The following is a 14,507-nucleotide window of genomic DNA, read 5'->3' as shown; positions in this document are numbered from 1 at the left end:
CACCTAACGAAGCGGTCATCAATCAATGTCGCCTAATTTACGCAGCCCTTCAGCTATAAGCAGCTCACAGAAAAACTCCCGACAGAGTGACACCTCGCTTGATTAGACGGCTTTAAATTCAACCTGGGAAACCATTGATTTATGAACAGCCGGCTCTTATTTAACCAGACCTTCTGCGCAAAGAAATCACATCAATGATCGCCATGAAGCGCCACGGCTGGATGAACAGAGACACTCTGACAGTCTGGTTTCTTATTATTCTACTGCACTCTTTATTTATTCTGATTCCTTTGGAGACATTTCATTAATCATGTGTAAATCACACCTAGCGGCTTTACTGGTCATCACAGAATGTGACTTCTCCCATGAGCCTATCTGCTTTATCCTGTTCTGGAATTAACTTAAAATATTTTGGAACTGTGGGAAAATATCAAAATGTACAGCGCGCAGGTGGAACATGCAAACCTCCACACAGAAGGCGTGTGCAAAATCATACATGAAATACATGACTTAAGTGTAATCAAATACGACAAAGCTACTTACGAATAATACACCAGAGGGATGAAAAACGAGAACCACCTTGAAGGACGTGAGTCAAACTCAATGCTGCAAACAGCCAGAGTCACAATGAAAGAAAAGCAGCAGTTCTGTACTGCTAATTCTCATCGGCCGTGACGGTGTACAATATGTACAATGTCTGCAATGAAATGAAGAAATGTAGCCGGCACAATGTGGAGCCAGACATGAGCACAATAGTACCTGTAAATTACAGTATGCAGCAGCGTCTGTCAGTGTCGAGGCTGAGCTCAGGGTACAGGGTTCACATGTGAGTGGTTTTGGTGAGTTCTCCAACAAACTGAGTTCCACCTTCTAGTCTAGAATGATCAATCTTTCCATATTCTTGGATTTTTCACTTTATTCAAGTGACATGATGTTGAATCGGTTCAGGTGATCAGGATCTCTACACAGATGTAGAAATGTATTCCTCAAAGATCATTGTTAGATTTTCAGGAGTTACTCTGATCATAATATGAGCTCGTCGGCTAATATGTTTGACTTCCAGCTACGTGTGGTGAAACGTTTTCTAAATAGTGCGATAAAAATCTACTGTGTTCCGTAAGTTTTGAAGCCAATGGTCAACTGAGACATGATCTTGTGGAATTCCTAGTTCTTTTTTCAAACTCCAGGTTAGTCTCATGTGTTTAAAAGGATATTTCAATAAACGAACTTCTTAATGATGTATTGATTGTTTCATTAAAACAAATACAGAGATTTAGAATTGTAGTTATTCATATATTATGTTGTGTTTCTCGGGTCATTAAGTTTCTTTCAAACTATTTCAGCTCTTCCACTCTTTCCGTCTCTTTCTGAATGAATGAATGAGTGAATGAATGACACATGACGGGCATAAAAGTACATTTGAGAAAAGAGCGCTTCAGCTCGTCAAACTCGCCCTGCCACTACCCGTTGTGTCTCTCCATCTTTCCATCTCGAATCACTGTTTTTTTTTTTTCCCTCCTGATTTGAAATTCCCTGTGGAAAAGCTGTCAGAACTTCTTTTTTTCCTGCCCGTCTCCCCCCCCCCCCCCCCCCCCCCCCAAGTCTGTGACTCCTCAGACCTGTTATCACGATCATCGGCGGCTCGTTTTTATTCCAGCCTCTCGACACGGAGGCGTCGGCTGACGAGATCTTTGGTGAGTTCAGCAGCTATTCTGCTGCGCTCACAGCGAGCGGAATCCATTTCCTGAGGAGGCAGCAGCGGCGGCTGTATAACAAGTGAGATTATAGGGTAATAAGCGGCTTTTTAAATGTTTACTTTTTGGTTGATTGTGATTACAATAAGCTGTTTGCAAGTCATTCCATGAAAAATGGCAGATGATGTTGGTAAATGGGTTTGGTTTAGAGCGCTGGCTGTGTATTTTCAGATCCTTCAGAATGGATTTACTTCCAAACATTTGCAGCCAAAAGGGCTTCAAACTTTCACACACAGCAGAGTGATTCCTTTCACATTTTAACCAACAAAATACGAACAGCGAATTCAACACGTACCTGTCTTTAAAGCAGATACGAAAACCTTCCTATTTCAGAGTCATGCAGTGCTGTTTGAAGCCACCTGGAGAGTTCAATAGACATAAACTGGAAAAAAAAAACAAACAAAAAAAGGCAAATATCCGGCTGCTAAATCCCGCACTTTGTTCAACATCACTTCTGCTGTTTGGTGCATTGGAGTTTTTAGGGATAATTTAACGGAAAACAGCTGCCTGCCGCATCTAAAAATAACAAAAGAGTAAAGCTGCAGGCTATAAAACTGAAATAATCTCTCACTCTAAGAGTTTCATCATCACAATAAAAACCTACGGTGCTTTTTGCTTATTGCTGCAATTGTATTAATGATTGCATCTTCATAAGACGAAAGCCCCGCACGGCTTTAACCAGCAGCAGCTCCACCCTGATGCCCCCACTGCGGGTCTCTTGAGGCCGGCGCTGCTGGTTTTCTTATCATGCATGTAAGTAAGAGCAGTTATTTGCATTTCCCCCGACATGGCAGTTATAGCTCAATCTCCATTTACAGAACTAGATCAAAATAAGGCAGCATCCTGAATTCTGACGTAGTATAATCACGAGGAGACGCTGCAGTTACATTATACATATGAAGACAAAGATCCTGTCGGATTTTCTCTGTACTCTTTCAACGAAAGAAGAGATACTTTATCGGCCTACTGTTTATATCTCAGTTTGACCAAACTCATTCGTTTTTCAATATTCCAAAAATCACAACTGTTGCAGTTGCATGTCAGGCCACTAGTGGGTGCTGTATTTCGCAACCAGAGAACAACAAAGGAAGCATTCTCGTGTCTTTAGCTGTTCTTCATCAGCAACCTGCGGCTCCCTGACATTCTCAGAAAATTATTTGGAAATGAAGATTTTATTTCCAGAAGTCATGTAATTTGATGACAAGCTTGTCGTCGTCAATTTGACTGAAATTTTGAGGAAAGAAATGAAAAAACGTGTTTCATTAATGCTAAAACGTCATCATTAAGTGTTCTGTATCTCGAAGTCGTTGCTGACATGGAGAACCATTTACTGAAATCTTGCCTAAAACCTGCGGAATTTACACAAACAGTTTTGTAAAGGCACAACAGAAAATATGTGGACATTCATCAGGGAGCTGAGAATAAACTAGTGATCAATGGTGGTTCGCCACTTTTTCTAATAACAATTTCAATGATTAAACAGTAAAAAAAAAGAAAAAAAGAAAATATCTTACAATAAATCCTGTAAATTAAAGTCATGGCTAGCCACTAAGCCTCTCACCACAATAAGAGGGCGAGCCGATTTACACCTCCTCTCTAAACCGTTTGATCAAAACGGACACGATCGATAAAGTCCTGCTCGACAGCCCCTGTGAAAAGGTGTCCAGATAAATGTGAGTTTATTTGCAATTTATTGTGATTTGTTTTAATTAAACTTGGAATCGAGAAATCACTCAGCGATCCGTGGCCGGCTTGACTTGCTGACTGAGGATTCGCGCTCAGACAATAATTCACGATGAGAAAACACCGCCGTGAAGAATGAATGAAAGTTAAGAGCTACTTCGAAGTTAAAGGGGGGGGGGGGGGGGGGGGGGGGGGGGGGGGGGGGGGGGGGGGGGGGGGGGGGGGGGGGGGGGGGGGTGAAGCAGGACTTTCTATCTGCTGTTTGTTCTTGGAGAAATGACACTACGAGGAGATTTAAGTGTCTCTCTGAGCGCTCTCTCTTCTTCCACCCTCCTCTTGTTGTTGTTTGTGAGTTGTTTTTTTTTTTCTTCTTCTCTCAAACTACCAGCAATCCAATCAAGATATTGGTGACCCGGCGGAGGCTGCGTGGCGTCCCCGCCCAGATGGAATCAAATCTAATGCCTTCCTAATGCCGCAGACTCTGCATGTTTTGTGTGTGTGTGTGTGTGTGTGTGTGTGTGTGTGTGTGTGTGTGTAGGGACTTCCCATTCAAACCCACCCGGACTTCACCTTACCCCTGCAAACACCCCCGGGTAAACCCGCAGCCTGCGAGGTCATGCAGTCATCAGGAAGGATCAGGGTGAAAACAGCTGGGGTCGTATTTGTAAAGCTGCCCTGCAGATCTGGGGTACGAGGCGGATCACATGACCCAATAAAACTCGCTTTAGCTTTAAAGGGCGCCGAGAGACAACGCCGGTCTGCAGGGTCAACAAAAGCTGATTAACGGTGAACGCTTTCTGTGTGGCGAGGAAAAAAAACAACAACAACAACAGCCTTAAATTTGGAGAGATTATAGAGATTTAATGCAAACACAGCTGGTTTCAGACTGTCAGTGTCCTTCATGTGCCAAATCACACGCGTCCAATACACACTGTGAAAGCAGTAACTGATAAACACTCACAGCTCAGATATTGTACTTTCTGTGAAACTCTGTACTTGTAGTGATAAACTCAGGAGAATTGACTGACTTTCAGTCTCTCCCTGAAGTGATCTGGTTCACCGGAGTCACTGCTGTTGTTGCCCGCAGTGTTTCTGTGAGTCCGCGAACTCGCCTCGTGCGCTTGGCACCTATTAGCCGGAGCACTCCGGGGATCCAGGTTAATGGAGACCTTGAACATGTGACGCTGGAAGCAGGAAGCAATCTGCCTGACTCTGAACATTATCGTCACATCCACAAACACACAAAATAGAAGAGACACAAACGGCGAGATGTCAACGCGATGTAACACGGCGGTCAATGATGTGTGACAGCCATGTGTAAATAAATGAGAGTTTGCCAACATGTTAGCTTTATCCGCCCAAAGATGGATGGTGACACACATCAGTTTGTATTCAGCTCGCTCCTGCTGCCCACACAAAGTCAAGGTGTGTGTGTGTGTGTGTGTGTGTGTGTGTGTGTGTGTGTGTGTGTGTGTGTGTTATCAAGCGGACCCAGCTTTACAAACTTGTGCAGTCTCACGATACCACTTGGTGCCACGCTGACATCTAATCTGTCCTAAATCCATCCAGAAAGGAAGAAGCAGCAATTACGGAGTTCAGAGAGGGAAGAGTAAACACAAACTCACAGAACTGAGCACTGCAGTGATGCTCGGCCACCTCCACACACAAACACACACAATCTGACATCCAAACCTCACACACTGCTCAACTGAACATGAAAGGCTTCAACATGTCAGTGCGGGTTTCACGTATTTCAACTGCAAAATTCTTGCCCGTATATGTAATCTAATGAGTAAGTTGGTGCTAAAATGAGGAGCTTCGGTGATATGACATGTTCACATGTGTATCTCCACTTTACAGCAGTGAAATTTACTCATGAGGCAGCAACAATATCACTTTTAATTCCAATTCTGAACTTCAGCTGTCACTTTCACTACTGCTTGATAGATAACCCAAACCTAAAAGACCTTAGTAAATATCTAGTGAGATATTTCTCTTATTTTATAGAACATTTGGGGCTTTAAAAGTCATTCTAGGTCATTTTTCACTTTTTTTAACAGAATGTATTGAATATGTTGACATGTATTATTGCTTATTTCTAGTGAAAATAAAATAAATAATTTTGTGATATAGTTTAAAAAAAAACCACACACATCCAAAATGGACTACTGACTTCCATTTTTCACTGTATGCTGTAGACCAGGGGTGTCAAACATAAGGCTCATGGGCAAAAAACCACCAAAGATTGTAAAAACATACAGAATCTAACAGTTATAGGAGAAGATTTTTTTTTGGACTTATCACTGTATTTTGAAAGAAGAGTTATCATTTATTTAAGTTGTCTTTATGCTGAGATTGCTGTTATTTTTTATTAGTAATTGTTTGGATAAGTGCAAATACAGACATTTTCATCATGTCTACTCTGCATAAAAACCAAGACAGGTTATCCTGACACAGTTTGAGCAGTTCGGCCCACTCAGGATGAAACTGGACCCTGAACTAAAATGTGTTTGACACTCCTGCTTTAGCCTGTTAAAATAAAGACCTGTAACTTTGAAGCTGATATTACAACACTCAAAGAAATCACCAAAAAGACAGAGAAATCAGTGATATTCATGATTTTTAAAAGAAAGAATTGCAGCCTTCTATATGCTGAACAGTGGAGGGTAAAGGTCTGAGTGCTGAATTTGAAATGTGCTGGCCTTCATTAACATCTCCTCCATTCTAATGTGTAATTACAGAATCATTATTTTTTTGGGGGCCTGTGTTGGTTTCATGCATCACTTAGCAGGAAGACAAATTCTCACACTCACAGCTCTCGACAAATTCACAGAATTAAGCAGCGAATTGACCTTTTACGACTCCCACACTGTCCGGAGAACGAATGACCAGAGCTGCTTTCGCAAGATAAGATTATCAAAATAATTTGGTCTATGAAGCAGCTGAAAGAACCAAACAGAAAATGCTCAGGCCTTCTGTAAATCTGCATCAGCTGACAGGAAGTTTATCCAAAAACAGCAGTAGCAGTTCAAGGATGTGCCCTCTGAGGTATGAAGAAATTCACCTTTAATCAAAAAAAAAAAAAAAAATCTTTCTAACCTCTTCCCTTTTTTTTCATGTGGCAACAATAACTCCCCCTATCTCAGGGTATTCTCTCGGCTCAGGTAATAAGTGTAACCTCGTGCTCATCATCTCAACACAACGGCCGGAGCAGAGCAATGTTCGCGAATCCGCCGGGACCGATCTGATCAGAGCCAAATGAGTGGCAGCTCTATGAATGTGGTGTCACCAAGTGGAGGGCTGCTGACAAAAACGACTTGTCACTTTGATTCACACACACACGCACACACTCGTATTGCACCTACACACTCTTAGATTGCACGCAGGCCTCCACTGGGAGAGTGCGAGTGTGTGCGCGCGAGTGCAGTGAATGACAAGTCAGCCCAGTTATCAGGTATGTAAAATGAAAAGCGACGGCGCCTCCCTCAGCAGAATACGCAATGTGAGTTCAGGCCGTGCTGCTTGTTTCTGTCTGCAAATGGATTTTCACTTTAAGCAGTATTGGGGACTGAAGCCTCCATAAGAGATGGCTCTAACAGCCCTGATCAAGAGTCGGATACCCTCTTTATGGAAAACGTGACACTCGCTCTCGCTCTTATGAGATAGCATAAATTGCTTTTTAAAGGCCACAATGAAATCCTTTGTCCTGTGAAATTTGTAATACTTAAACGGTCCCAAAGAAATGACATCTTTATTTCTAGACCTGGTAAACGGTTTCCTGCTGCAGCAGCAGCCGGATGCGTGTTTACATGTATTATTGTTCTGGAGCCTGTGACTGTTTCAGGTCTGTTTGTTCACCTGATGGGAATATCTGGCTCTTTAGCTGCTAAATGCTGCACCGTATCCGAAAAACTCCTGAACTCCTGATGAAGCTCCCTTCACTTTAAAACAGACGCATGCGCTTTAAACTGTTTAAACTTCTCCACCTCTTTGCTCCCATGTGACCTTTTGTTTGGCAATTAATTAATCAGTGTTTGCTCTTGCGGGGTTTCTCTTTAATAAAGAAGGAGGAGGTGAATCACCGTGGCGTGAACCGGGAACCGGGACAGTTTCCAGCAGGGAACGTCCAGTTTACAGCAATCCCACCAAAACAACAGCAAGCAGCAGCGGTACTGTGTTCGAAGCTCAAGAAGTAGAAGTTCTCTCCACACCGCAGCTCTGCAGACTCTGACCTCAGTTAGTTTTCTGCTTTAACATTAAGCTAGTTAACGTGAAGAGTTCCCAGTTCCTCATGAGTATAACGTTTTAATCACGTTTCACACACCAGAGTGTCTCACTAAATCATCTTATGGTGCATAGTGGGTTTATGGTACTATAGAGCAGGGGTGTCAAACATGAGCTCCGTGGGCCAAAAGCGGCCTTCAGCAGTCTCCTGCCAGGCCACCAAGCAAAGAGTGAAAATTTCAAAGAAGACTTTACTCATTTGAACAGAATTCTTAAGAGTAGTGGACACAACACGACACTGAGACTGAAGCTGAGACGTCGGTGATGCAGACATGAAAGCTAGCAAACTAGCATTAGCCTCACAATCAGGGTGAGTTTCTATGTTTTGAGGTATGCACGTATGAATGCAGCTATGCATGAATTTTAAGGTATATTTTATATGAAATGAACCAACCCAGTGTGTTAACATAGTTTGGATATGTATATATATATATATAGAATGTAATCAAATGAGTAAAATTCATTAAACTAATCAAAATCACACTTATTTCAGCTTCTCTTGCATAAAAAAAACCTCTTGTTTACACTAATGAGCACCACTGTTGTACACTATATACTGGATTATATACAATGAAGTATCCTGACTGTGAGTTATCACTCGGCCTACAGTACACATTTAGGAATGTTGATCCAGTCTCCTCCAGCAGTTGCACAGTATATGTACAATACATCACTCTGTTTTCATAACCTGGTTCCCCTCGTCATTTCTGATTAAAGACATTAATCAGAGGATTTCACAGGGGTGAAGAGCAGCTCCCCCAAAGCATGAAGTGAAATATAACAGCAGCTCCTGCATCAGTCTTTACCATCACATCATAATCCTGTATTTGTTATTCTCCTCAATTTATGATGAAGATGTCAAGAGAAACAATAAATGACAAATCATGATGAATTATTAACACCAGCATGAAACCAACAGCGTTGTTAATTAGGTTGTAAAGGTCTCCCGGCTTCAAATAATAATGTTTGTTGATTAGACAATAGAAAATATTGATCACATGAACCAATAAGATGTAATGTCATTTCTCTGTGCAGTTCCAGATTGAACTGATCGGCCGGACGAGGTGGAAATACGTGCAGGAAACACAGCAAACACACAGTAAAGCTCTCAGATGTGGAGGGAGCGACGAGGAGCTGGTCTATTGTCTGACTCCATTCATTTTTATAATGTGCAATCAGCGCAGCTCGCTGTCCCAGCCCCACACGCACACCGAGGGGCTCCACGCCGCCGCCATGGTAACTGGATTAACCAGCAGCAGTGCAGCGACTATGGGATGTCATGATGATAAATGACAGTCTGTCTGCCACCAAATCTGTCTCCTAATCTCAGCTGGAAAACAAAGGACACGGCTGGCAGACGGCAGGAATGAATGAATGAATGAGAGAGTGAGTGAGTGAGTGAATGAATGAGTGGGTGGGGGATTTGCGGGGGGGGGGGGGGGGGGGGGGGGTTGAGGATGGCAGAGGTCAACAACAGGGAGTTCATAACAACATATTCAGAAACAAGCAGGAAAACACTCACTTATCATTTCTCACACACACACACATGGAGTTGGTTGAGCGGTCTCTCACCTTGTCAGGCGCTTGGCTCTGGAGGCTGCCAACATCCAGCGGGGTGATGAGGGGCACATTTTGAAAGCCATCCTCCACGCTCACAGGTTTGGCGCCTTTGTCTTGAAGATTACTCCCCAGTTTCACCATCTTCACCCTTTAGATATATTCCCGTATTTCCCAGAAGACTGCTCCTGGATGGAGGAGGAGATGGAAAATGATGGTTTTACCTCTCAGCCTCCCAGCTCAACGAGACCAGGCAGACTCGAGCATCACATTTAGACGAGGCTACAGCATATCGATCACTGGATCAACTGGATTTCAGCTTCAGAAAACAGAAAACGCTCAATTGATGAAGATTTAATTGGAAGCATACCCGGTGATAAATAAATAAATAGGATCATACACACATGCTGGAGTTATAGAAACTAACAGACGTTGTGTTTGTTTGTTTGTTTTTGCTATTTGTGCGGTGGAGAAGCAGAATAAAAGCGGGACTCACAGCTGATCCTTCTCGTCCGTCCGCCGGCTCCGGTGCTGCTGCGGCAGTGGAGTGGACGGAGGCGGAGCAGGTGAGGCTGGAGGAGGAGGCGGAGGAGGAGGAAGAGGAGGAGGAGGAGGAGGCGGAGGAGAGGCTGCGGGAGAGCAACGCTGAACCGCCGGAGACGGACTGTGGAGGTCTGGATGGAGGCTTGTTTTTCAGCCCAACCCCCGAGGTCCACACGGAGAGACTGCTCCTCAGCGCTGCTGCTGCCGCTGCAATGGCCGCCGGGAGCCGCTAGAGGGAGCTAGAGGGAAGAGCTAGAGGGAACAGAGGAGCAGATAGAGGGAAGAGCGAGAGGGGCAACTGGACTAGAGAACAGCTAGAGGTGTCGGCTAAAGGGGAGGGGGGCCTCTAGAAAGAGCGGCTAGAGGGGGCTAACACTGTCACTGACACATCACTACCACTAAAACAAACACTATCACATAGAGTTGGTTGTTTGTCACTCTATTTGGTTCGTTTGATTGTTTGTTCCTTCTTCATTCCTTCCTTCATGCATTAGCCTCCAGATGGGGAATGTTTACCAAGCTGACCTGTCAGTAGAAAGGCCCACAGCGCGGCAGTCGGAGGGAGCTGATGGGGGCCGAGGGTCTTCCTTTTGAACTTACAGTGCATATTTTTTGGTTCAATGTCACAGTATGTTTTACTTTTACATTTAAAATATTACTAAAGTATTTTGCTCTCAATGTGACCTCTTGACCTCCCCTATGAGAGCCCACAGGCCTTCAACTAAAAGCTCAGGAATAAATAGTTGTTTATGTTGCTATTGTTTTAACTTTGTCAGATGTATTTATTTTGTCTTTTATATTGCAGATTCACAGATATTCATCAGTCAATCTAAGATCATTGATTAAATTTAAATGCATGCACTAGGAGAAAAATATATTGACCAAGGGCAACATGGGAGCTCCACGCAGACAGAACTCAAACTTATCAACCTTTCTTTGAAACGAATGTAGTGCCATTATTATTATTACAATTTAGACATTAATTTTTGACAGTGCCTGTCAGCAGCAAACTGTCTGAGACTTCATTTTGATCCTCTATCGCCCCCTGGCGGTCTCCTCACTGACACGCAGCTAAACCCCCACATTATTTGAAGTAGTGTATAAAGAGCAATTCATAGCATGACTGTAAATGTGTTAAACCTCTGGCGAAGATAAACATGTCTGCAGGAGAAACATAAATACACATGATCTATTGAAGTTTGGAGAAATTAGAGGCTGTGCAAATTTGCCAGATTGAAGTCAAATGGTTGGAAGCAAAGAAAATCTACGAGTATAAATAATGTTAGAGTAAATCTGACTGAGGAATGAAGTGCAGCACAATCAGGATGTTCTCATCAGCTGTCTTGTTTCTGTCTCATTTGACTCATAAAATGTATTTTTCTTTCTGTCACAGCCACTTTTTTCATGTATTTTCAGACTGTAGCTATTGCTTTTGATGATTTGTTTTTTGCTGTTAAAACTAATAGAAAATCCAAGACAGTGTTATATGTCTTATCATACAGACGTTTATCCCTCATATCCATCTAAACTCCGTAAATTTCCACTGAGACTGATATTTGGGTTTTATATCTTTCTGATCAGATTTTTACAAGAACAAAAGCTTTCTTGATTTGAATCTTTACATCAATGTAGATTGTGAGAATTCCAATGGAAACCAGTCGGAAATCAATTCCCCACCATCACCCGATGTGCTATTTGTTCTTAATCATGGTCATTTTCGTGGTCAGCTGTTAATTTTTAGGGGAGTGTAATCCTGTGGCTGTATCTCAGCCCTCAGTTATCAATAAATAACCTGCTCATTCCTGCTTTTTCATTCACAGGTTAATAGATCCTCTCACGTGCAGTACAGTGCAGGAAGCAGCCAGCAGAGGGCGGTGCCGAGCTGCGAATGTGGCCCACAGGTTCCTTTAAATTACAAAAAAAAACAACCTAGCCTGTCAGAGGTTGTTAAATATACATGTTGACTGTGCAAAACTTTTACACTCAGACAAGATGAAGTGATTGGTTTTGACCAGAGTTTTTAACTGATCTGCGTATCATTCGGCCGAGCTGGCTTCGGTTTATAGCATCATATTAATCCGGGGTCACGTGGGCCGGGGCTTATCCCAGCTGACCCCGGGTGACGGGCACGAGCTGCCAGCCAGTCAAACAACCCAACTCGCTGAAAGAAACACAAGCAGCTCCTTCTTTCATCACAGTTAAGATTTATTTCATTCAACATTTCACATTACAAATATTTAAAAATTATGCATACTGTTATAAATAGTTGGCTGCAAACAATTAAATAACATTAGATTTTTCTTTTCGTTTCACTAGCACTTCTACAGACCAACTCCTAGAAATATGGACATATCCGTATTACATAACTTAATTAGAAAGGAAAATACAAAAATAGGAACTTATAAAGTGAAATGACAATAAAAATTAAGGTGATATCTTAAGTAAAAAATGCTATTAATAAATACAACAACCTTCCCATACACAGTTAAAAACTATTGAAATCTTGCCATTAAGTAACATCATTAACAGACAAATATTTAAATATTTATTTTCCTTCAGAAAATGTGAACCATATATTGTGGAGCACAATATAGCAATTAGTAAAAACTAGACACTTTAACATATTAAAAGCTTCACCTCAAAAATATAACAAAAATCTGATCAAAATTATAAAAATCAATTATACATTCCAATTAAAAATATACCAATAAACAGCTAAATACATTGTTGACCTAATAATTACAATGCAATCAATCACAGTAGCTTAAAATAAACAAAATAAGCAAATGAGCACAAAACCTTTTAATGTTTTAAAAATAACTTCAATTATTTATATTAGTACAAATAGTTTGATTTCTTTTCTTTTTTACAAACACCAGCATGAAAAGGATTACAATAACAGTAGAAAATGACTGTGAAAAACATATTAACATCTTCTTTAATTAAATGTCTGCAATTAAAAATGGCATTAAAGAATTACATTGCAAAGAGTCTTTAATCTGGAAAAAGGTTCAAAAGAAGTATTGCACATAACAACTTGAAGTTAACTTGCAACATTTACCACATTCAAGTCTTTAAGCTCCCCTCTCCTCCGGATAGGTCTACGTTAGAGCGCCTCGGCGGCGGGGCGGGGGGCCGGCTCGCAAGTCTTTTTAAAACAGTGTGTTTTCCAGAAGGATGCTCAAAGTCCTGCACTGCCAAATCAATGTGAAACTTTTTCTCTCATCTCTCTGTCATGTGCATCCTGCAGAGGTCTGCGAATGGGTGGGGAGGGGGCAACACGACGTGGGGGGGGGGGCGAGGAGGAGGAGGGGGTGAGAGTGGGTTCGGGGTTGTCCTTAACAATAAGTTGAGAAACATTTGGTGCACACCACAACAATTAATTGTAATAGCTAATTCATGTACTTGTCATGTTCTCTTTTTTTTTTTTTTTCTTCGTCATGCATGCTAAGGATTACAATAGGTGCTAGTTGGCAAGTTCAAGAATATATATATATATTTATATATACTTTTTTTTTTCAAATATTAAAATATCTAAACACCAAACATCCATTCTTGTGATACGAGATTCAGCGTTAAGCGTGAACCGAATTTTGCATTCTCCTTATAATAAGTTACACTCCATCCATGGAGAGGAAACCAAGACAGAAGTTACCATTTCCAACTAGTAGAGCCATGTTTAGAGACATTAACATCGATTTCAGATTACAACTCTTTATGTGTGTATTGTTGTTGTTTTTTTTTTTTTTTCTCGCCATGCTGTTATTGACCAGATTGACTGGAAACATTTAAATGTACGAAAAGCTAAGACCAAGAGAGCGATACACTTTGGTCTCTCTCCTCTGCAGATCTGAAGTCGCATCAACACAAGTGCGCACTTAGTTGTAAAGATTCCTCAGCACTGAAATGTATAAAAAGCATAATTGAAAATAATATATATTGAAATCACTCAACTTTTTTTTTTTTTCTTAAAATGAACATTTCCATATATGCAGATCTCTCAGTAACAAAAGTACAAAAGCTACCTTTCACAATGTGAAAAATTGAGGTATTGCAAAAAGGAGTTTCCCCATTTGTGAAAAATGTGCCTAAAATGACTGTTGGAAAAAGAAAAAATATTTAGAAAAGTAGTGCATAATAAATGTTTATATGTGCATGACAAAATAATTTAGCTAGAAAACACTGTACCAAAAATCAGCAGGCCATGTATAAAATAATCTTTTTTTTTTCATCTCATTTAACAGCAAATTCTTCACAAAGTGTTTTAACTTCTAAAATGCTCACCCAACACACCCGCAAAACTAATGTCCAGGGTGCAAAACCGGTGCAAGGACACCACGCCGATATGAGGATTCTCACTAGTGTGTATCATCAAGTTTCTGTACTGACTCCCTGACATTTAAATGCTCGGCTAGTAAGGTTACCGCTGAGTGACGGGAAACAAATGAGAGGATTAGTTTGACTTTTGCTGTGGGAACATGCACTTTGTGTTAACTTTCCCAAACACGCAGACCTATGTGAGATTTCAAAAGAAAAAAAAAAAAGAAAGTGAAAGGGCGCACCTCTGGCCGGAGCCGGGGAGTGTGAGGCCGGTCGGGTTTGTGTGTGTGTGTGTGTGTGTGTGTGTGTGTCAGCCCTGATCCACTGGTGGTTCTGATGGTTCTCTGTCAGACTATAAAGATCATG

General features: G+C 41.6%; 1 protein-coding gene across 3 annotated transcripts in view; it reads right to left on the bottom strand.

Annotated features, from left to right (window-relative positions):
* LOC115394890 (neuronal vesicle trafficking-associated protein 2) overlaps positions 1-13,321 on the bottom strand; it is a 40,354-nt gene extending 27,033 nt beyond the window's left edge. Inside the window, exons 1-2 of one of the 3 annotated variants that reach the window (XM_030100185.1) lie at positions 13,306-13,321; positions 9,294-9,442 (exon numbers count right to left, since the gene is read on the bottom strand). In XM_030100185.1, coding sequence (XP_029956045.1) covers positions 9,294-9,422 — 129 coding nt within the window. In that variant the 5' untranslated portion in view covers positions 9,423-9,442; positions 13,306-13,321. Of the gene's footprint in view, positions 1-9,293; positions 9,467-9,774; positions 9,893-13,305 lie in introns of those variants that run through there. The other 2 variants (XM_030100184.1, XM_030100186.1) reach the window with 2 other exon arrangements.
* Between the last annotated feature and the right edge of the window lie 1,186 nt (positions 13,322-14,507).

This window comes from Salarias fasciatus, chromosome 10, assembly GCF_902148845.1.
Source record: "Salarias fasciatus chromosome 10, fSalaFa1.1, whole genome shotgun sequence".
Lineage (NCBI taxonomy): Eukaryota > Metazoa > Chordata > Actinopteri > Blenniiformes > Blenniidae > Salarias > Salarias fasciatus.
This window is presented reverse-complemented; position numbering and strand designations above follow the sequence as displayed.